This window comes from Pseudochaenichthys georgianus, chromosome 21 (genome assembly GCF_902827115.2).
Source record: "Pseudochaenichthys georgianus chromosome 21, fPseGeo1.2, whole genome shotgun sequence".
NCBI lineage: Eukaryota > Metazoa > Chordata > Actinopteri > Perciformes > Channichthyidae > Pseudochaenichthys > Pseudochaenichthys georgianus.
The window spans coordinates 14030901-14055039 of record NC_047523.1 but is presented as its reverse complement, the minus strand read 5'-3'; the positions used below and the strand labels follow the sequence as shown (position 1 = coordinate 14055039).

Genomic DNA, 24139 nt, shown 5'->3' with positions numbered 1-24139 from the left:
TGGATACACTCTCTGAGATTAACTGACCTTCATGGTTGGACAAAAGGTGGACTAAAGATCAAGGATTAGGCTGCAGCAAATTACATTTACAGGTGTATAGCTGCACTTCCCAGTGTGTACAAAAGATTGAGTGGTGATAGAGAGAGAGCCAAAGTGTCTGCTCTTATCGGCCCCAGTTGTAGTTCACAACTTGATCCCACTTCCACCTCTTGTTTGGAAACACAACGCCTCTAATTGCAGCCAACACAGAGGCGATCGGTGCGGTTCAGAAGTTCAAACAAACTTTCAAATACAAACTTTGATATGACTTTGATACCAACTCCTAAAGAAGTAGCATTTCAATTACAAGACTCTGACGAGGAGTTACAAAGTCGGTTTGACATCTTTGCAGTACCTGTCATTTCCCGCTGAGGAACACTAAAGCTGCTGCTGCTGCTGCTGCTGCTGCTGCTGCTGCTGCTGCTGCTGCTCTACCAGCGGAGTCAAACACCCAGAGAGGACATCCTTATCTACAGCCTCGCAGAGAGGAAGAGAGAGCAGAAACAGAGGGGAGGAAATACAGTAGGAGAGGGAGCCGCAAATGAGAAAGTCAGACCGAGGGGAGACATGATAATGGCACGGGATGAAAGAGGAAGAGGAAGAAAATGCAGAAAGAAAGTATTAAAGAGCGGGAAATAAGGAGGAAGGCGAGGGGAAAAGATAGTTCAATGATACCAAAAACGAAATTGAAAAAGAGACAAACAGAAGATCCACAGATAAGATAGCGGGTTATTAGAAAGAGCAGACATTTTTCCCCAACTCTGCTTGGCTCTGACAGCCCGCTGCGATCCCTGGACGCAGCTCGTTGTATGTGTCTGTGTGTCAGTGAGCCTGTGCTTGTTAGTGTGTGTGTGTATATATTTGTCTCTCTCTAGCACCTCTGTGTCCTTGCTAATAGCTGAGTGGACTCCCTGCAGTCTCTACAGGCTGTGCTGTGATTATCACCACTTAGTTGTGCTCCCACACAGAAATGCACATGGGCATCGTATGAAAGACGCACTGTCGACGCACTCATGCACGCGCATACGCATAAAGCACTCAGCGGTACGCATAGTTGTTACTCAGATACATTTGTTTAACATGTGGATGGATCGTATATGCATGGACATTATGAGACAAGGGGCCCCTAGGCATAGATGCAAAAGGCCCCAACACCTCTGTTACATAGGAGCACGACATACAGACTACAGGGTTGTTAACCCTTGTTTGTTGTTGTCTCGTGCCACTTGTAGTCGTTTTATCTCTTCGGAGTTGTTTTCTATCTCTTTGTAGTCTTGTTGTGTCTCTTTGGAGTCTTTGTTCGGTCTCCTTGTGTTTTTGCGTACCATTTTAGTTGCTTTGTATGCCTTTCTTGTTGTTTTGGCAATTTCTATAGTCGTTGGGAGTGTCTTTGAGTAATGTTGTTTATGTTTTGTAGATTTGGTGTCCCATTGAACTTGCAATTGTAGTCATTTTGTGTGTCTTTATAGTCAGTTTGCATCTCATTTGAGTTGCTTTGTGAGCTAATTTTATAGTTGTTGGTGGTCGCTTGTGGTTTTTTCGTATCTCTTTTTTCTATATTTGTTTTGGGTCCCTTCGTAGTCATTTGTGTGTCTTAATGTGACATTCATACGTTGGGCCAGGGGAAAAACCCCTGACACACTGGGCCTCTGGACCTGTGTGTGCGTGGCAGGCCTTTTCAGTAATCCATCCTTATATGCATGTTGGCAGCTTTATGTGTTCCTCTCATTACATGTTCATATATGTGGCTGTGCTAGAGTGCATCGCTGCATGTGTACATCTTCTTGAATCTGTGTGTCAATATATGCACTCTGCCGTGTGTGTGTGTGTGTGTGTGTGTGTGTGTGTGTGTGTGTGTGTGTGTGTGTGTGTGTGTGTGTGTGTGTGTGTGTGTGTGTGTGTGTGTGTGTGTGTGTGTGTGTGTGTGTGTGTGTGTGTGTGTGTGTGTGTGTGTGTGTGTGTGTGTGTGTGTGTCAGCTCTGCTCCAGCCATAAAAGAATTTGTCAGTGAAGCCCATGTTAACTGTTGACACACTAATTTACTGTGGCTTCCCGTAAGACCTGCTCAGTAATATGGCTTATTGATGAGGCCACAGGGAGTGTGTGTGCTGTTATGTGTGTTTGTGTGTTAGCATTACTGAGTGTTTGCAGTGCTCGTGTACCCATACCGTAGATGAAATATCTGCAGCGCCACTGATAAATACGGTCGGTCCAGTGGTGATGTGCACACATAAATATTTACTCTCTGTGCATGAATGTGTCTGTTCGTGCCGACACTTTGATAGCTGAGGGTCAGGTGAAGTATGAACGTGTCATCCATTTTATTTTGTATCTGTACAGTGGGGTTACAATCATGTAGAATATTACATGATTAGATTTCTCTGACTCTGCATTTTCTTTAAATGATGACATGAGAAGAGGAAACCGGATCAAGGAGCTGGAGAACAGGAAATTGGACAGTGGTGAAAACCTGGACAAATACGGTTACTGCAGAGACATCCCTGGAGTCTGGAGGTGCCAACAGGTTGCCGGTAAAACAAAATAAAAAACTAAGGACAGCTTCAATATCCGCACTCAGACAGACATCTTTTAACTCTGACGCATGCACAAACATTTATTCGGAGGCACACATGTGCAGAAGTGAGGAGAGGTTGATGGATGAAGAGCTGCCGGCCCCTCTGAGATCACCACATTCTCCATGTGCCATTAACCTCAGAGACGGGTGGAGGTGCTAAAGTGGTAATCAGGAGGATCTGGAGAAATCATGTTACATTTCGTGAATTCTTTTGAATTACTAGCCTATTTTAAACATCCAAACAAAAGTGCACGGCAGGTATATTGTTATTTTTACACAGTTCAGTAGTAGATTTAAAAATGGTTAATAAAATACAAGAATGATGATTATAGAGGTCAGCACAATTTGCAAACGTGGTAATGTTATTATTATTTTATATTTCCTATGCAGGTTTTGAGTCACTGTAATTGTGTCCCTAGTTGTCTGCTTAGCCGTTGTTCCATTTTATTCTGGTTAAAATAATATACAGGAATCCCTAGAAACCGATTTGATTTGAAGTTAATTTCAACATGTATTTTTACTGGATCTTAGATTTGAGGTTCATTTTCAAGTTATTACAGTAGTTTTTAAGTTGTCATTCAGTGTCAAAGCAATGTTTTCTAATTAGGTCAAACTAGAGGCTTTTACTGGTTTGTGGTTTGTCTCCAACGACTGGGGCTGATCTTATTTTTCAGAGGACTTTAGAAGAGATTGGTTTTGGGGGGCCCTTTACAAAAACACTGATATTGCTGATTTCTTCTTCAAGAAAAAGAAAAACAACTTCAAGCGTGTGGGGTCTCAAGTCTCAGGGCAGTTAGTCTGCATCGTTTAACTGCTGAAAACGAATCCTGCTTGGCTCCCGGAGGGACGGAAAAAAGGGGGGAGAAGAAGTAGAGGGTGGCAATGTGTGGAGAGAAGAGAGTAAGGGAGAGGAAAGGAAGGAGAAGATGAAATACAATCGAAGACTTAAGGCGACAAAATAAAAAACTCAGAATACATAAGAGAGAACAAAGCTTGAAAACTAAGAAATAAAAATGACGGAACACAGTGGGGATAGTCCAAAAAAACAACCTACAGTACAAGCAGGGTAATGAAGATACATAAAGAGTGCATGAGATCATTCATCAAATCAGCGGAACAGAGAGAGCGATGGAGGATGCGATGTGGTGGCGAGGTGAGGACAGGGCCAGTAGTGCCTGTCGACAGGCAGCAGACGTGCTCTCCCCCTGACACAGAGCGAGGATCCCCTTACCCTCTGCTGGGCTCACAGCTCTGTTGCAACTTACTCTCATATGAATGCATTACTTCTCTCCATTCCATGACTGATTGGAGTAGAGTCTGGCTAGGCTTAACCACTTGCAACCTGTTAAAGATCTAGCAGTTGGTAGAAAGCTGTCGATTAAGACATGACTATACAACATTTAAGTAGAATATCAGCATCGTCTGGCACTTTCTTGCCAGGTCAAGATAATTGAGTGGCATCTCATAAACACAGCCCTACAAATGCACCTAACATGTTATTATGACCCTGGACATCAGTTCTAGTTTCAGTGAGTGACATACACTCCAAATGTGTATGAGCTGCATTTCTGTCCATTTCCCTAAAATAGATACTTGATGATGTCAGTGTTAACTTCTGTGAAACCCAGTCCACTGCTTGCCAAGCAGAAAAGGTGCCATGGATTAGCATATCCTCATTTCACAACATACTGTTGCAAGTTATACACAGGAATGCGTGAAGTCCAGAAGGCTTGGGTCCGTGTGTTGAGTTGCTGTGAATTAGGATGATTCGTTAGGGTTATTGCTGCCTCTTTCTGAACAAAGGCCCATATGTTGGATGTTAAAGGCGAAATCAAATGTGTTTTCTTCTGTTTTATCAAAATCTGTTGCGGTTTGTTAGGATCACAGTCATCCTACTCTGGTCCGGACCAAACTACTGGTCTGAAAGTCTTGCAAGAGGTGGTCTTGTTCCTTTTCCAAGCCTAACCAAGTGCAGTTCAATTGCAGCAAGGACACATTCCAACACAATTAAGGGAAGTGAACAGAAATGCAGGGATGATGGGCTGCCTGCATGTGCATTACTTGAGATAGACAATGGTTAACGTGAGTGAACGGGGACTGATGTGTAATTCTGCCGAAGACCAACTAATTGCTGCATGGCAAAAGAGAACACACCGTATATGCTACAGTAGTTACGTGCACACAAATAGTGATGTATAATAAATCATATCTAATGAACCGGAGCAGGATTCCTCCGTACAGTTGATCAGAAAAGAAAGTTGACATTTATTGCATTTTGATCAAAGTGGAAGCTCTCAAGTTTGTAAACTCTTTCTTAGTTAATAATTTCTTTAATTAATAAACTAGTGTTTTGTGAAACTGAACCAGACTTAATAGAAAACTAATGAAAAATATTAATTTCCCTCTGATTTGGAGCAACCCAAAAGACTTGCAAGGCTTTCTAAGATACAATAACTTAAACATCAATATAATGCCATTTTCATTATTTCACTCCAATTTTAGAACTGATTGCGTTAACCTTTAAACACCACTGCCAAAACGTATGTCAAGAAAGGATGTTTCATATTTCATGAGTGAAAAAGTCAAGATTAAAGACATTCTACACTACGAGGCATCTCAGGTGCATCCTTCTGATCTCTATTTGTCAACATAAGAGATTTCTAACAGCTCAAGAATGTTAGATCGATATCAGCATGTGATTGCTCAGTGCTCTCTTCACTTGACAGACCCCAGTTGGCCGGGCTGGGTTTAGTTTCAGTGGAAAGACGCAGGACGAGGGGAGCGAGATGGGTAAGAGGCGCAGGTTACAGAGGTCGCACGATGACAGGGACCTCAGGCATGAGCAGGGGGACTGTTACTGTCTCTCTCCTGTCACGGAAAAAGAACTTAATACCTTGAGACCTCCAGAGATGTTGAAACATCTGAGTGATGGTTTGATGGTGTGTATCTGCGCCTGCGTGTGTGTGTCACATGTCACTGAGACAAGTGATTCACCTGCCTGCTGCTAATTGTAGGCCTGTGACAGTAAAAGTCAAACTGATCGGGAAGTGAGATATGACAATTTCAGCAGTCAAGCCATGAGTGATTACTGGAATATGTAATCACATGTCAGCGTCACTTGTTCTCAGAAAAACGTGTGCCAGTAAATCGGCTATAATTAAAGGCCAAATTATGTTAAAAAAAGGATCCGCAATCGTGTCTTTTTCTTGTCCTCAAAGATAAAGTGGTTTGAGAGGGATTTGACTTCCCACGAGATAACTCGGTGCGCAACATGATGTTCACTCAGCGGTCAATGGTGAGTTCAGCAGTGTCATTATGGCCTACAGTGCATGTTTGTGCATCTGTGTGTGAATGTTTGCAGGGTGTGTCCTGGGAAGGCAGCGTTAGAGCCAAGGTTTGCAGACCGCTAAAGCTTTAGTGTCGCTACAGGCCCTAAAACACACTGCCAACGGACAGCCTCCGAGAGAGAGAGAGAGAGAGAGAGAGAGAGAGAGAGAGAGAGAGAGAGAGAGAGAGAAGAGAGAGCAGAAGAGAGAGAGAGAGAGAGAGAGAGAGAGAGAGAGAGAGAGAGATTGAGAGAGGAGAGAGAGGCATCTTAAATGCATCAAATTGTGTGTGTGTGTGTGTGTGTGTGTGTTGTGTGTGTGTGTGTGTGTGTGGTGTGTTGTGTGTGTGTGTGGTGGTGTGGTGTGTGTGTGTTTGGTGTGTGTGTGTGTGTGTGTGTGTGTGTGTGTGTGTGTGTGTGTCCAAGAGCTCAGCCATTATTACCACAATGGCTGCTCTGCATGGTAAGTAAATCTGTGTTTTTCACTGAAAACATTATGTTGTTAATCTTATAGCAAATCAAAGTCTATCAGCCAAGCATGCTTGGTCATTTACTATCAGATTCCTCTGCCTTCTGATTAGTTTATACATGCTCATGGTCGATGTTTCCATCCTAGTGCTTGTAAACCATGCAGCAGGTTCCCTTTAAAACACCCAGTCCTACTACAAAGCTCGTAAAGCTGTGCTGTGGGTCTCTGCTCTCCCTGTGTTCTGCTTTTCCCTTTTTTCCACCTCCTTCTATTTAATACTGAGAAAGGTGGAGGAAGAAAATAGAGAGGAAATAAAAGAGTTATCTAGAGAGAGAGAAAGGAAAATAGGTGGAGGGGGAATGGGAGAAAGGAGACATTCGGTATAAATGAATCAAAAAGGGAATGGTAGAAATATTGGAAGGTGAGGCAAAAGGAGAGGGAGAGAAAGGGGGAGTGAGAGGGAGATGAAACTGCTCTTTAATCAGTGAGGGGCTATATGGAGGCGGGCCGAGGTGCCTACTGTAAACCGATACACGCTCGCGCGCACTTCGTGCACGCACACTGAGACAGGGGATTGAGTGAGCAGTCCTGCGCGCTGCCACAAACCCGGCGGAGAGCGGAGGGGAAGGAGCGCACTGACGGAGAGAGAGACTGCGCGTGAGGGAGAGAGAGAGAAGCGGTATAGAGGAGCGTGTTCCAGCGGAGAGACGCACAGTTTGCAGGAGGACATCGGACAGGCTGCACGTCTGCCTTCACCAGATCACTTTTACGCACGCACGCACGCCGGAGCTGCCTCTACACAGGAGATCTCGTGTTTGCGCAAGAACGGACTGTTATCGGGACAGTATTAGGAAGATAACCGTTTGGGAAATATATGTTTCTTTCTTTAATCACAGGTGCATTTTAACAAGTAAATGCGCAGTTGGGAAAGAGAACCGGAGCAAAAGAGTGTGGGATATTTGATCAAGAAGAAGAGGAAACACGAGTGACACTTTTTTAGGTTTTTTCAAACTTAATGGACGCTTGCTAATGTTGTTGATGATCCCTGATGGTTTACACCTGTGATTTTCACTTTTTGGGCATTTTATGATTTTGTCTGTCAGCGAGTTTCAGCCAGGTTTATACCCCCACGCGCGCTGAAACTGACAGGGGGACACGGGGCTGCCATCTGTGCGCACCGCAATGGATTTTGAGGCTGATTTCAGATCAATTTGCGCACATTAGTTTATTTTCTGTACAAGAGGAAGCACACGTGGACAGAACTCGCGCAGATAGTTGGTAATCTTTTAGGAGAGTGCGCTGTACGCAACCAGGCATTTGTTGTGGATTGTAGCACTACTTCTGCGCTTGAGAGAAACTGAAAACTGTGAAAAAGAGACTTTGGACTTTAGCGTTGTCTCTGATATCCAAAATAAACCACAGAAGAGGAGAAGAGGTTATTTTTTCTCCATATCCGAGGAAAAATATGGATTTATTCATATGGCTTTGTGGATGTTTACTGGCTTTTCTCTCGCCTTCAGCGGTTAAAGCAGAGGAAGGAGGTAAGTTTGACACTTGTGCTGCCCGCTCAAATCACACTGTCACATGGAGGTGTTAAATGGTAATTAACCCGCTCTTTTAACGGAACATCACCCCAATCCACATCACAAATATTCGTTTTTAAAACACATTAAAGATGGAGTGTTTCGTAAAGGACAATTGGTGTTTCACGTGTAACGAAAATGCGTAATACATGTTAACAAATAACATTGTAGGAAACCCAAATGATTACGCTAAGGGGGCTTACATTAGCCTTCAATTTCTTCCGAATAATGCGTTTATTATGACAGTCACTGGTACGCTGATTAGTTCACAGTTAGGAGAGAGATCCTTATTATAGAATGTCCTGTCTTCATTGACACCATTGACCCATCTTGCAGTGGGAATTTAAATATAAAAAGTGAGTTAATAACTTGCAATAAGTCATGAACGAAAACGAAATCATGTACTTGTTATCCCTAATAAACTTACTCGGGTTAATGCTTAATATCGCCTGTTTCACTTTTATAATTATCAACTTTTCCTTCGCCTCCCTGCACTGCTGGCTCCGCTCCTTCTGATAAGGGATGTTGGGAGGCTGGCTTCCTATCAATATTGATTTTTGTCATCTTGAAAAGATCTTAAACATATGCTGTTAATTTTAATCTGCAGTACAATCAATGACCGTTCTCAGGAGAGCCGTTCAATAAGGAAAGATCACTGTAATAACCACCTTATATTCCTATCGGGAGTAATACCAGTAGTCTTTAAGGTTCAGGAGAGTTAATGAAGACGTTATTGCGCTTGTATTAATGTCATTGTCTCTATAGTTCAGGTTTACAGCATTCCTTAGAAAAATATTTAACTTGAGGATTCAAAATTAATGTGCAACCGGAAACGCTTTTGTTGGTTGAGCGAATGTGACCGGGTTACTGTCTCCGTCTGGAGGCAGGCACAGGAGCTCCTGACGCACGGCTGAGAGGTTCTTCTCAAGTCTAACTGTGGCTGCATTCTCTCTGATGGGAGACACGAGACACAAGCTCTGCGGTTTGAACTCGATTAAATGTTGCAGGGCTAATTGTTAGTTCATTTCACTGGTAAAAGAGGTTAATTGTTAGTTTTTTGTAGGTATGAAAACAATATTTAGGCACATGGTGAACACTGCAAACATATTGTAATGCATGATTGTCCTTTTGGTTTAGAATAGAGAAGTATTTTTAGTTCAGTTGGTTAACACAAACCTACATGTGGTGTTTATGGGTACCCTGATGGGTCTCAGTCAATGATAACTAAGAATGTAGGACTATTAAAACAAATGATCTTGAAGAAAAGTCAAATTGTTTTATATTTTACAGTTGAAGTCCCTCTTTTTCTATGGATTTAGAGGCAAAACAATCTGTTTTTGTCACATTCATAGTCTCCAATGATTGCTCAAAGTTGTCTTGGCAACACAAAAGATTGAAGTTGTCCCAACTTCTGCTTTGATACATGTATTTGTGTGTACACAGCTTACAATACAGGGAGTTGAAAAACACACCTATGAAGAAGTTACTTGCATTCTAGGTTTCATTGATTTAGAGCTTATTCAGAAGGCTATCCGGGGCTTTTTGCAGATCTCATGACTTGAATTCAGTAGCCCGTCTGCCAAATGTTGTTTTGGAGGAAAAGCAGCTACGTACAGAGAGAACAGGGGAGGCATTCTTTACCTCACACTTCACCTCTGATGTGAGATAGCCATGTGCCGTGCCACTGTGAACAGGCGGTTAGGCTGATGTCACCTCTGAATGATTAGTTCCTCCCAAACTATTGCTAAGTGCTGACACCAAAATTACAATACATAGCAAATCAGGTCCATTCCAGACATGTACAAACTTTGATCAAGTTACATCTTAAAATGGACTCTATGTATTCATTGCAAATTAGCAAGTATATGAGGTTATGATAAAGGGAAACATTGAAAAGGAAGTTGTGTTGGGAGGGGTACATTCACATAAACCCTTAAATCTGACCAGGGTTTATTTTCCGCTTTCAACCAACAGTTTTGCTTTTAACCATGACAGGTGTCTTTAAGATATAAAGATTACCACTAAAAAATACTTACATGTGATGTTGTGAAAGGCACTCACAAACTAGGATTGATTGATATTCTATAATATTTCTGCCAATATATCACCCTAAATTCCCTAGCGGGACTGCCTCAAGCTCCCTTTAGAGATCCCACTGATGGTACCCAGAGAACCACTGGAGCACTCACACATGCTCAGCAGTAGGCGATGCAGGATGAAGCTTCCTCAGCATTAAACTTTGTACAGATGCCTCTGCTCCTCCGTCTCCGGAGAGAAGAGCAAGGGAAGCATAGTGAGACTAAGATGTGTATATATAGCGAGCGGCAGGAGGCAGGGATGGAGGGCGAGGAAGTAACAGAGACAAACAGGCAGAGGGAAGCTGCAAAAAGAAGTGAATGAAACGGAAGAATGATTTTTAGCCTCGCTGTTTGATCCTGTTTCTTCATTCCGTTTGATCACAGCTGTGCCTGCAAGGGAGATAAACGGACATAATTGGCCACTCAAGACCAGCTGTCTGCTTCTATAGTGTCTCTGCTGAAATGTGCTGGATGATGAAACAGGCTTACTGTGAAGCACAGTGTAAGAACTAAGCAAGCAGTGAGTGACTTGCCCACAGGTATACAGTAACAACTGGTTTATAAGATTGTTTTTGATGGATCCAACAAATCTGATGGGATTGTTTAAAAGTCCAAAACAGAGGGGAAGACATGTTGTTGTCAAGGTTTTGGACTTGAAAAGTCTACAACTCTGCCTATTGTAGGGATTTTGGTTGTGCATAGACTTGAAATGGACGACAAAGTGGTTGGAACTTATCAAATAAAGCCGGTATACCCGGCTTTATCTGTAACATTTAATATAAATGGGAACATAAAGAACAACGTTAACTTTGTGCTGTATTGTAAGACTCAAAAGTAGAAATTGAGACAATAAACCCTTCAGGAAAATGTTTACTGAGGTAAGAAATCAATTGAAATGTAAGGGTCATTTTTTCAACAAGTCGATTGCTCAGCAGCTTATTACGACCTAGAGTCACGTTTTAAAGTTTAGCACCTCTAGTGGTCGTGTAAGAAACAACAATTTGCAGCAATTGCAAACGCTCCGGAGGGTCGTATATTCACAAATAACCCTCTCTGGAAAATCCTAAATTGTACAATAGTTTGGCCATTAAAATGCTTTTTGATTCGATTTCTAGCAAGAAGTGTATATTGTACTTTTAGATTCCACGTCCAGTGGATGTGTAGGATCTATAGTTTGATAGATATTACGAAGATGATTTGAGGTCTCGCCAGGAGAATGTGTATGTCTTTCCCCCTATGTAAAGTTAGCGTCAACCCTCACCGGGTGAAAACAGTATTTCCGGTCTCGAAGTTTTCATAATAAAACCGTATTCCCCTCACTGTCAAATGATTTTAAAGCTATATCTGCAGTACTCATCCACTAAAAAACATCAGTTTATTCTTGTTAATTACACAACATTAATTGGTTTCAATTGTGTACCCTGCTTTTGTGTTTTTCCCATAGGTTTTTCCCTTTCGATTCTGAGAGACACATTTCTTTTTCAGAGGTTTTGATAAAACATCGAACTACTACCCATAATCCTCAGCTATCGTTGAAGCTCGGTGATTGGATGATTTAGCCGCAATGCACGTCAGGACATGGTGTTAAAAAACATTTATTAAAAAAAAGAAAATAATACTTTATTCTGAGTGTGCTTGCTTCTCTCTTTGAAAGTCATCACATAACGGCATTGTAATACACGGTTTGGCTGCATTAAATATTACACATCTGCCTTAGTTCTTTATTTATAGAGCCCTGATTAGAAGACCTTTGGACAAACTGGAAGAAATGCCGCCAAAACAGAATACGTGACGTATCGTGGATCATAAATATATCAGCAATTAATAACATCTTCAATTTCTCTTCACACAATTACTATTGATACCTTGCGGTATCAATAGTAATTCGGTTGACTTTTATATTTGATCTAATTGGTAGATAGGCTGTATTTACACCATAACGGTGCACAGCTGAAAGGATTTGTAGTTTTTAAAGATATTACTGATTTTCTTTGAATATAAGAATGTAAATACTGAGTTGAGAGAATAGTCAGGGGTTTTGGGTGATGGGAGACACATCTATGGAATCACAATTCCAATAGCTTACCATTAAATGATGCATATACCTCAAATATTAATGTGTAGTACTACAATATGTGAAATATTATAGCAATATCCAGTAAAATTATGTGAAAACATGAATAAAACTACACATCTTCAGATGTTATACATACATAAGTGTCCTACACTAATAATACAAAGTTATTATGGCATTGTATGCTGTGTGTTATTTGTAACATCTTCAGAAAGTATAAATTATTGTGTTTAAACTTGACCGTTTTTTTAACACCTAGTGGTTAAAGCACGTTATTGAATTTTCTTGTTGAATATGTTATATTTGATTAACATTTTTAAATATTAAGAGTATCCTACATACAAAATAGGGGGAAAGTAGAAGGTCAATGATAGAAATATAGAATAGAAAATATCAAGAAGATACTGTAGTGATCTCTACAATAAAACAGTTTAGTGCAGGACGTCCAAAGATATTAACAGGAGGATGTGCAAAACCGACAAACTAATAAGGCTTTATTCAAACATTAAAGAATACTTTAAGTTAAGGTCTTCTTTTGATTTAGAAAAACACTTTGGGGGTATCTATCTACAGATAAATATTAATTCTGACAAAGTACTTAACGTCTAATATATTGCATAGTTTATTTTGGCACTTGACAGTCACCTTCCCTGAATTTTACTCAGGTGTAACTAAAGTCTGCTTTAAGGGTTGTTTATATTTCTCATCATTAATCAGAATTTGCAAAGTAACTAAAATAAAGGTAGTGGAGTAAAAATACCAGGTTAACCTCTGAATTGTAGTGGAGTAGAACAAAGTGTGATAAAGTGCATGTTGTACATGCTGCTGTAACAAAAACATTTCCCAACTTGGGATCAATGAAGTATAGTCTGCCGTGGTTTCATTCCATTTCATAGAGCTGTTTGGCGCTTGGCGTAACCTTGGCGCACTGCCACTCCAACATCCAATCACTGAGCTTGAGGACTAATCACGGGGTCTGTCAAGCAAAGCGGATGTTGTAGTCCCAAACGATTGCTGAGGATTATGGGTAGTGTAGTGTCTTCGGCCATTCTCCGAATCGAAGGTTAAATACACAAAAGCATTGTACATCATTTAAACCAATCAATGTTGTGTAATTAACAAGGATAAACTGATGTTTTTTAGTGGATGAGTACTGCAGATATATCACTGTGAAATCATTTGACAGTAAGGGGAATACTTCCGGTTTTATTATGAAAACTTCGAGACCGGAAATACTGTTTTCACCCCGTGAGGGTTGTCGCCAACTTTACATGGACGCTGTGGGGAAAGACGTAGTATATTAACGTTCTCCCGACGAGACCTCAAATCATCTTCATAATATCTGTCAAACTATAGATCCTACACATCCACTGGATGTGGATTCTAAAAGTACAATGTACACTTCTCGCTAGAAATCAAATCAAAAAGCGTTTTAATGGCCAAACTATTTTACAATTTAGGATTTTCCAGAGAGGGTTATCTGTGTATATACGACCCTCCGGAGCGTTTGCAATCAACGGGAGCATATGCCGCAAATTGTTGTTTCTTGCATGACTACTGGAGGTCCTAAACTTTAAAATGTGACTATAGGTCGTAATAAGCTGCTGAGCAATCAACCTATTTGGCCGTTTTTTGGAGGAGGACAGGCTGCATTTTTTCATAGACTTCTATTGATTTAGAGTTATTTTGGAAACTAGTGAAGTCCCCCCCTGTCGGTCATTAGGAGGAATGCAGGTTTAAGGCACTTCCGCATCGGCTTCCCTTTTCACACCCATATAATGCTTGGTTATGAATGCTTTGACTTATTTACTAGCCCTGAGCTTTTGCCCCAATTGTAACACAACCTGGTGCTGTGTCGACCCGTGGGGGTCCGGCTTGAAATAATTAAATGTCACATTGATGGAGGTCATAATGCCATGTAAGCTTCATTTGGCCATCAATAAAACAAACCATCCATGTCATTTGTTCACAAGATGGGGTTGCACCCTGTTTTGGCTCACCACACAATGAATTGACATTCTTTATAATGACTTTGTGTTGGAAAAGATTATTTATTAGCCTGGAATATTACACATATCATAAACTTAAATATACATGTTGTTGTTCTTATTATTTTGTAATTGTGTGCTCCTTCTATACATAATTACTTGCATATGAAGATTTGAAGAAAGGGCCATCTACGCACGTTTGTCACTATCTTTCCCATATTTTCTCTTTATTGTCTTTGATTGTTTTCCCCCCATGAGTCATTCTGTGTTACTGCTGTATTATTGGCTGATAGAGAAGAACAGAAAACACTTTAATGTGGCTTTCGAACATCCATCCAAGTATATCACAGTGAAACAACAAAGGAACAAAAAGAGAAGCACAGATGAGTATAGAAAGAGATGGATGGAGTATTTGGTGGTGCCAAAGAGAGAGGGAAAAGGAGAAGCAGAGAGTGAGAGAGCATGAGAGGGCATTAGTGAAATAGGAGGAAAGCAGCAGAGTGTGAAGCAGTAGTTGAGTGGAGCCACCTGCAGATATATTCCTCTCCTCCGTAGAGCACTGGAAGGTTTCAGGCCAAGAAAAAGCATATTATTGTAATATAGGAAAAATACATTGTAGTTAAAGAGAGGATTTAGCAAAAATTAAGATATCAGATTTATTTTAGTTTCCATATGTTGTCAAATGTATTAGGCAACCCTACAGGGGACTACAGGAGCACACGCGCTGCAGCACAACAAAACCTTTCCATGAGGAGAAATGCGCTGCAGTTTAAAAAAAACACATACAAATAAAAAAACAGCTTCACCAACTAAATGAAACGTCAATGTCTTGTATTTGCAGCGTTTGGTTTATGCAGCGGTTCTTGGTAACTGCTGCACATGTTGGTGAAGATTTCTTTAACATTTTCATGTGTTTTGACACACTAATGTTTTTATAATTGCATTTTGGGCCGTTGTGGCATTTTGTCGGCCACCATACAACATGTTCACTAAGTGAAATATATATAAAAAAATAGCAAATTCACTTCAAGCAGTCCTTTTTACTCTGACGGTTAGCTTTCATTTTTGTCTACGTGACAACCGAGTATACTAAGCTGTGGCAGGTGACACTTTTCCTATTTAGTTTTAATTACCCTGCAGGTAGCAGGTGTTCTCCGCCAGGTTTCAGGATTAAGTGTGATCCCTATTCATCCACTGATTCAGACTGCTGTGTTTTTCATTTCCTTTTTTTCCCTTTTTTTTAAAGCAATTTTCTCAAGAAAATACATTTAAATTAGCTGCATAAAATGAGACGAGAGGACATTAGCCTTCCCTTCATTAGAATAATTGTGGTTAAACAACAAAGTGCAGGTCCGCTGACATCAACAAGCTAGTTTGCAGTGAACGAATACACATTATAAACATTGAGCAAATGAACCTTCTGCACAGCCTCTGTCTCTATTCTCGTCTGTAAAAAGGGAAAGAACAATTAGCGGGTCCAGCAGGATATTCTAATTACAGTTATCATGTCATTAGTAAACTGTTAGTATTCCAGGGTCTTCATTGGTAATGACTTTGTAATTAGAGAGGATGGGGAGAGCAGTGTGTGTGTTCATGTTTTTGTACAGAACAAAAGTCCTCAGAGGAAAAGGGAGATCATGGACATCCCTCAAATGAAGACATTTGCCTGTCCTCACTTTTTATTTTAGCCGAGCAAAGAAAAGCAGTGTGTGTGTGTTTGTGTGTCAGCTATAAGCCGTGTGTATCCTCAGGTCCTTCCGGAGCGGTGCCGTGCGAGCCCACAGGTTGTTTTCCTTTTCTCTCCCCCTTCACGCTGAATCATCCTGTTGTTTTCCTCTTTTCATGCCACTTCACCTCGTCTTTAATAGTGCTCTCTGTCTCTTTCTCCACACTTCACTCTGTCAGTGTTTTCCCTCGCTCCGATTAAAGAACCCCCCACCCCCCGTTTTCTTTTTCGCAACCGCTTTGTACGGTGGGAAATCTCTTTACTCTTCAATGCACTTTTACTCTTGTCTATTCTCTCTGACTCTGTCAATCTATGTTTTCTCATCCCGCTCTGCCTGGAGGAGAATAAAGCTCGACTGTTGAGAATCCATTCACTTGGTTTGTTCGAGGGACTTCATTCAACCACATCTGAAAGGCTTATTAATCGCATTAAGTAGGCTGCTTTGAGTATTTGTTCCAGTTGCTCAAAGAAACACTTGTCAACTTGTTTTAAATTCAGAATTGTTGAAGGAATATGTAGATATTTTACCTACTCCTAACTGGACCTGAAGATGCTGCTACAATTATGTTTGGATGTAGTTTCTATATCATTTACCAAAAAGGCCTTCCCAATATACTTTTTAAGGTGCCAGGACCCTACTTTACCTGTACCATGTGTTTATTCAACCTACTGTATATACAGTAGATTATCTGAGCCTATCTTGACAAGCTCTGCCCCCACTAACTGACAATGGGACAGTCACATTTTGCTCTCCCGGTCACCAAAAGCACATTATCCCTGCCCTCTCCTGTGATTATAGTTGATAGAAACAGACTGTCCTCCAAGAAAAATGCCAGAATTAACCAAGTGTCCCGACATTGCAAATGTTTATGTTCAAGTAATAAAGCCCCACAGTCTCTGTTGTAAAAATGAGGTAAGATATATTTAAGTATATTTACTCAATTTTAATTCTACTCCACTTCATATTGGAGGAAGATAGTGTCTTCAATAACTAGTGTATTTCTACAATGTAGTATTACTCCCTTTTTAAGCTACTTATTCTAATCCTGATAATGGCTAGAGCAAAGGGTCAGGCCGTAGCATCGTCACATCATAAAACTGATTTATTTTTCTGCAGTGATTTGTCACGGTTAAGAAAGGCACGGACAGAAAACTCTTAAATGTGTTGTTGTAGAGGAAATGGACAGAGAAGGTATTTCGGGGTTACAATTTGGATTTCAACATGGCGCATTATCACATAGTATTTGTTTTTATGTGAAAATCCTTACCCACAGTCAACTTGTGGACATGGAGGCTTTTGGAAACACTAGTTTATTGGTCTTTCAATTCTTCCTCTTTTCCCACAACATTATGTCTTCCTCTTCCTTTTAGACTGTTTCTATTATCATCTCTCTGTTATTTACCTAAAGTCTTTATCTGTATTTTGCATTGTCATATTCTCGCTCTACTCAATAAAGCCCAAAAGATCAGGAAGTTACTTTTTGTATCACACACTCATCTTTCATTTTTCTTTAAGAGTCCTTTTCTCTATTCTCTCCATTTTCCCATCTCCTCTTTTGTTTCTCAGATCCTTTGTAGTCCTCCGCCAACACACACACACACACACACACACACACACACACACACACACACACACACACACACACACACACACACACACACACACACACACACACACACACACACACACACACACACACACACACACACACACACACACACACACACACGCACACAAATATTTGCTTACACACAGCACACGTTTATGTCTGTAGTTTTCCACTGTGGCTTAATGTAAGGCACCTGGAGAAAAGCGCTTCCCCACCTGTTTGTGTATGTGTGTGTGCGCGCGTGCGTGCGTGTGTGTGTTTAGGCGTGTGTACGTGTGGTTGTGCGAGAGTTGTATTTTCTGTCCAGTGAGCTTTTCGGAGCTGCTGACTTTCTCTTTTCCGATGATGAGAGACACATGTTCTGGCATTGTGCTCTCTTTCCTCCTTTCCTTCGTCCTGCTCTGCCTCCTTCTTCCTTTCTCTTTCGTTCTCTCTGTGTGTCCATTCCTGAGATGTCCCAGGTCTCAATGATTAAAAGCTCCTTGGTTCTGATTCAAAGACGACATTTCAGCCAGCGTTTCTCATATTCGCAAAGTCGCACAAGAGCGTTTTGCTACCGTTTAAGGTTACACCGCCCGGAGCGCTTTGTGAAGCTGTAACTGAAGCCACCCGACTGAAAACACATTTCAAACTGTACAAAATCAGAAATCAATTGGCAAGTTTACATTTTCTCCCTCAGGGTTTGATGCAGATGTATATCGATTGTTTAAATCTATTTCCAACAAGGTCACGATAAAGAAAAGAGAATACAGTTTGGGGTATTTGTGCTAGTGTTGGTAGATGATGAGTGATAGCCCCGCTCTTAACAAGCTTTCTGGTTAGCAGGGTGAGACACACGCTCTCACTTCCAAACACAAACACTCGCTGAACCACTTTCCTTTCATTATGGGCGCCGGCCAAATTAAATGAATGCGGAATATGGTCCAATAGCAAAGTTCTCACAGGCTAACAGCTTGAAACATGTATTTTTGAGAATTCGACTCAAAATGAATCTGCATGAGAGAGCTCAGAAACAAGGTCAGAACATTTGCATTTGGGGCCAACAAACAAGTTCCATTTTGCAAAGCAGCATGTGTGTGTGTTTCCTTCATGTTTGTGACTTTGTGTGCCTTTCCCTGTGTGCGTGTTGCTGTGCTTGCAGGTTTTTATTACATTTCCTTATGGGCGTGTGTTGAGGTATGCGCATGTGGGGGGAAAGTTGCTGAATAGGTGTTATCAGGATGCAATACTAAACGTGGCAGAGAGACATAAATAATGCAGCGATCCGTCTTGTGTCGCTGCCTGACTGCTTAGCACCGTTTACTGCTGCTTATTCTGTGTGTGTGTGTGTGTGTGTGTGTGTGTGTGTGTGTGTGTGTGTGTGTGTGTGTGTGTGTGCGTGTGCGTGTGTGTGTGTGTGTGTGTGTGGTCTGAATTCAGTGACGTCTAAGCCAGAGGGGGATAAGTGATGTTCAGCAGTTTGTCTTTGTGCGTGTTGTTGTGAATATGCGGTTTTAAAATACAACCTCTCCTTGAAGATCACACATGTGGACGTGCTTAAGAGAAAGCTGTCTGGGGTCAAGAGAAAGCAAGTGTGTGTGTCTTCTGTACGGGACAGACCGATAACGTGGTGATAGGGCTCTTCACTTTCATTATACGTTTATATTATCTTATTAACTATAAGTACCAGTTCACTGCAAGTGTATGGGCGAGCATTTTACTGCTTTAAAGGAGGATTTTCGTTTATTACAAATTTGATCCAATTTCTGTAGGTCAGCATGATCATTTTGCCGTCCAGTTTTTACTTTCCTGTAGTGTTTAAAATAGTTTTCTGCATGTCAATGATATGTAAAGGCTAAAATCCCAAAGTTCACACCAGTTTTACTAACGTAACCTAGTGACATCACTATGTAACACTCACGCTTCTATTGGCTAGTGCTCCAAAACATTGTACGTGATAAGCTAAGGGGCGGAACATCTCTAAGCAGAGCCGGCCAACTAACCAATCAGAGCGGACTGGGCTCTGGTTTCAGACAGAGGGTGAAAAGAGGTGCTGCAGCACAGAAAATAAAGATCTTTTGAACATTTGAGCATGTAAACATGTCACGACGGTAGAGTCACTAAATACAAAAATTCACCTGAAAATGTGCATACAGTAACTGTCCTCTTTAAACTTGGTCGGAGGGCGTTGAATGGGCAGAGATTCCAACATGGAGTGGATCTGAATACTGGGAGGAATTCTTATTTTCCCTCACTTATGGAATAGGCTTCGGTACTTTCTTCATAGGTTAAGATAACATTTGATTGAGAATTACTGAGATCTGGGACTGAGTGACATCTCTAAATGAAAGTCCTACGGGAAATAATTAAGACTTATTAAAGTAACTGTAACACTCTTCTTTTTTCTCCTCTTCCTCTCAACACCTACACTAATAACTGTTCTGCCGCACATCCTTTTGCTCCTTCTCTCTCTCTCTCTCGCTGACACTCTCTCCATCACCCTCCCCCTTTCCAGTCTCGGTGTCACTTTTACCTGCTTGATAATGCTTGACATGAATTCCGGCTTTTTCCCCGACTCAGCATCTCCTCTGATCTGACACATACGCACACAGACATTACACTCTCTTCCCAGCGTGCAGGTCAGAGTGCTCCATGTGTGGAATACAAATTAGCACGGCTATAGATTTACTTTTAGAAGCTGTATTTAAACTGTTTATTGGTAAAAAACAAACTGTGGGAACTCTACATTATAATGACATATGTGCTCAGCATATATTTGGTTGCACCTCATGCTGGAGGATGTGATGTCATCCATGCACTCATCACCGCTACTGTTGTCCCTTCCCGCCCTGTTTTTGATAACGGTCGCATGACTTTGTGTGTGTCTGCCTGAAGCAGAGCAGACACACACACTCTCTCCGTCACACCAGTCTTATTCATCAGACTCTGGGAGGTGCAGTCTTCATCGGGCTGCACACCAAGGGTGAAGAGAGGAGAGGGGCGGAGAATAGGGGTTAGTTAGTCTTGAGTAGAAATATTAAATCGTTTTTTTTAGTCACATGCCAAATATAAGAAACATAAATATATTAATATAAACAGCCTGCTTTCATCACTGATATAACATCTGCATTAGCGTAAATCAAATAAAACACAAAACTAAATAAATATAAAAAAATAGATAAACAGACAAAGTAGAGCACGCTACTGAATGTGTCCCCATATTTTATAAAAAATAAATATACATATAAACAGCCTCCTATCATCACTAAAATAAACGTCCATTAGCCTTAATCAAAACATTTCTTTTTTGAAAATGCCTTAATAAGCAAAGATTGTAATGCTATTTTACTTGTTTACATACACGTTTTGTTATTGTTTTGCTCTGTCTTGAAACCTTCACAAAATATGCAATTCCTGTGTGTTATCTTTCTATCCTTTTTCCTTCTGGTTATTTATTCTTAAAAGGAAAGGTGTCTTCGTAAGCCATTTTTCGATTGTAACCTCTCTTGCACAATGTTCTAAAGCCTAATATAATCATTTTCTCAAAATCGTAGCCTACTGACTCTTTATTTAAAACACGTGTTTATGTGCCAATAAACTAGACTGTCCTAACAACCCTAGATGTTTACCCCCTAGCATCGCCTCAGCACATTTTTTAATTAAAGACCGTTAGCTTCGCCCTCCGTGTTCTAAAAGTGGTGTTTGGCTGATGCTCCTGTGAGATTCCTCAGTGGTTAAACACTAATCCAGGTGGTGCTGGGATGAAATGCGTCTGGCCGGGTTACATAGGCCCTGAAACTCTACTCCTGTGTTTCCGCATGTCACCAGGGAGATTGGAAACGGATAGGAGGAGATCGACATGACTAGTTGGCTCACAGCATGACGGAGGAGGGAGAGACAGACAGAGGCGGGGAGATAGAGAGAGATACAGACGAGGGGTCATTAATTGCTAGCAGGCAGTGTGAGGTAGACACCAGATATAGATGCCAAAGTGTCAATCACTTTGCATAGGGTGCTGGGATGTGACCTCGCCCTTATATCCCCCTCGAGTGTGTGTGCGTCAGTTTGTGTGCATGCATATTGATACAAGTTGAGATTGTTTCACCTTGAATTAGTTTGGAAGGTGGTGTCTGATAAAGTGTTTATGCTGTGCGTGTGTGCATGTGTGACCTATTAGAGTAGGTTTACAGAAGCCGGTCTATTTATAGTCTGGAGATATGTTGTGTTCTGCTGAGTAGTTTGACTTGGCGATGTCACCCCACTCAGCACAGCGGCAATACATAAAGAACGTCATAGCACAGCTTCTTCTTCCCGTTTCTTTCAATTATGAAGTTTCCTTGAGGAACCTGATTGAAACAATAATATCGACAGCTTGATTGTGAGTTTGTTTTTCTCCCTCACAAACAGGAAATTATCTAAGGGGTTGCTCACCGGCCAAATTCTTCCCAGCAAGCAGCCGACATGCACAGATGCTGTTTTTATTAGCGTAACCTGGTCCGTGGTGGCCATCTTTTTACCCAAAATATTTGTTGAAATCAATCTGTCCGGGTCCAAATGTGCAGGGTTATCACAGTTCTGTGCAGAAGAACTCCGGGGTAAAGTAGTTCTTGGAGAATAAAAGTCTACTTAACAAATTAAGCCGTAAAGCACTGATTTTTTTGTTCCCTCCCCCAAACACATCTAGTGGAAGTACATTTACTTAAGTACTTCGTTCTGAATTTTGAGGTACTTTAATTATGTATTTCCACTCTTTGCCACTTTCTTCTGTCAATCACTAGGCAACGTATTTTAATTACTAGTACGTTTAATTAGCCATTAATTACTGCAGACTACAATATGTTCTACAATTAGAATGTAACATATGACAACAGATGAAAGACTCCCTAAATAGTTTTTTTTGTTAAATGAGAATTACTGGCAACCTTGGTTGTTCAGCTTCTTCTTGCAGATGTTGGCTCATACACTGCCTTTATGCTGAAAGTGCTCGGACTTAACAAAGATGGCACTCAGCGTATTCCCCATGATGGTTTAACTTAAGTTGTGCAGATGTTAAACAGTAAAGATGTTCAGTGTGTAGAAAGTCTGGACAGTCCATCAAACGGGGAAGGCAGCATGGCGCACAATGCATACCATAGTCGTAATACAGTGGAGTTGTGTGTGTTATGCTGTCGGGTGTCACAGATACATGTGAGTTACCCCATCTATGTCAGGGTACATCTGCGGGAAACAGTTGGGGGCATTGTTTTCAACACAACACAGACTTATGACTGCTGACAAGTGGATCCGCTCTGCGACAGTGGCATCTGGAGAGCTGCTTTCGACGTGTGTGTGTGTGTGTGTGTGTGTGTGTGTGTGTGTGTGTGTGTGTGTGTGTGTGTGTGTGTGTGTGTGTGTGTGTGTGTGTGTGTGTGTGTGTGTGTGTGTGAGTGTGAGTGTGTCAGTCAGAATGGGTCAGAATGGAGTCTTTGTATGTCGTGATGCTCAGTTGAACTTTGACACCATGTCTACATCGACACGTTGACACACGCTTCTTTGTTTCTCATATCCTGTCTCTGCAAACAAAACTCCGATCAGCATTTGATCAGTTTACCAACCCTTTCCCGCAGTGAAGAAGCACACTTGATAAACAAACGTGGAAACACAAGTTGATCCCGATGGTACTCGCCACTTAAATCTGCTGCTGTGAGGGAAGGTATTTAGGTTGTGTATTGTTATTGGAGGGTTATCTGTTCAATCTTTGTCTCTTGTTGCATAAAATATAATCTTTCTGTCTCCAGTTCTTCACCTTTCCTCCTATAACTCCCTTTCAAAGCCATATTCTCACTGTCTTTGTCCTGTCCGTTTCCTTTATCAATTTTGGAAAAACTAATCAATGACCTTAGTCCAATGTGTAAACATGTGCATTAACCAATGGAAAGATCCTTTACTTTACGCTTTGAGTACTTTCCGTATCTTACAAAAACAGGGTATAGAGTATTAAAGACACAACAAATAAAAATGTCTACATCAACTTGACTTTTGTGGTTTCTATGCTGATAATGACACTTTATATATCTCTCTCCATCCAGCGTCTGAGCCATGCGGTGGCTATTTAGATGCCAGCGATGCAGGCTACATCACCACCCCCGGCTACCCTCTGGAGTACCCCCCTCACCAGAACTGCCGCTGGGTCATCACAGCCCCCGAGCCTTCGCAACGCATCGTCCTCAACTTCAACCCGCACTTTGAGATAGAGAAACTGGACTGCAGGTAAAGTCGAGAGTGGATGGATGGATGGATGGAGAAATGTTTGGATAAATGGATGGATGGACGGCTGGCTGGACGGCTGGCTGGACGGCTGGCTGGACGGCTGGCTGGCTTTTAAAGTCATAGATTGGGTTGCGAACTAAAGAATTTAGAGATTTAAAAATAAGAACTGGGAAACATTTCATTGATTAGAGTTCAGCTAATAAAGGATAAGAAGTGAGGGGAGTTTTGACTACAGTATTGTGAAGAAACGTTCTGTCTCTTCAGAGTTTTCGTCTCCACCATCCTGTCTCTGTGTGAGAGTTGGCGTATTTGGTGTTTTCGGTGAACTTCAGCCCACTCTCCTCCTGTTTTTCTGGCTTGGCATATCCCATAATAATCACTTTGGGACCTCCCTCTGGTCCCCTGTCTCTTAATTATCAACGTCTAATTACAACACATTGATTGT

At 41.3% G+C, this 24139-nt stretch overlaps 1 protein-coding gene across 4 annotated transcripts in view; it reads left to right on the top strand.

Annotated features, from left to right (window-relative positions):
- Positions 1–7021: 7021 nt before the first annotated feature.
- Positions 7022–24139, top strand: part of LOC117467131 (neuropilin-2-like) — a 105985-nt gene continuing 88867 nt past the window's right edge. For all 4 annotated transcript variants that reach the window (XM_034110752.2, XM_034110750.2, XM_034110753.2 and 1 more), the window contains exons 1-2: positions 7022–7948; positions 23514–23694. In XM_034110752.2, coding sequence (XP_033966643.1) covers positions 7873–7948; positions 23514–23694 — 257 coding nt within the window. In that variant the 5' untranslated portion in view covers positions 7022–7872. The remainder of the gene's footprint in view (positions 7949–23513; positions 23695–24139) is intronic.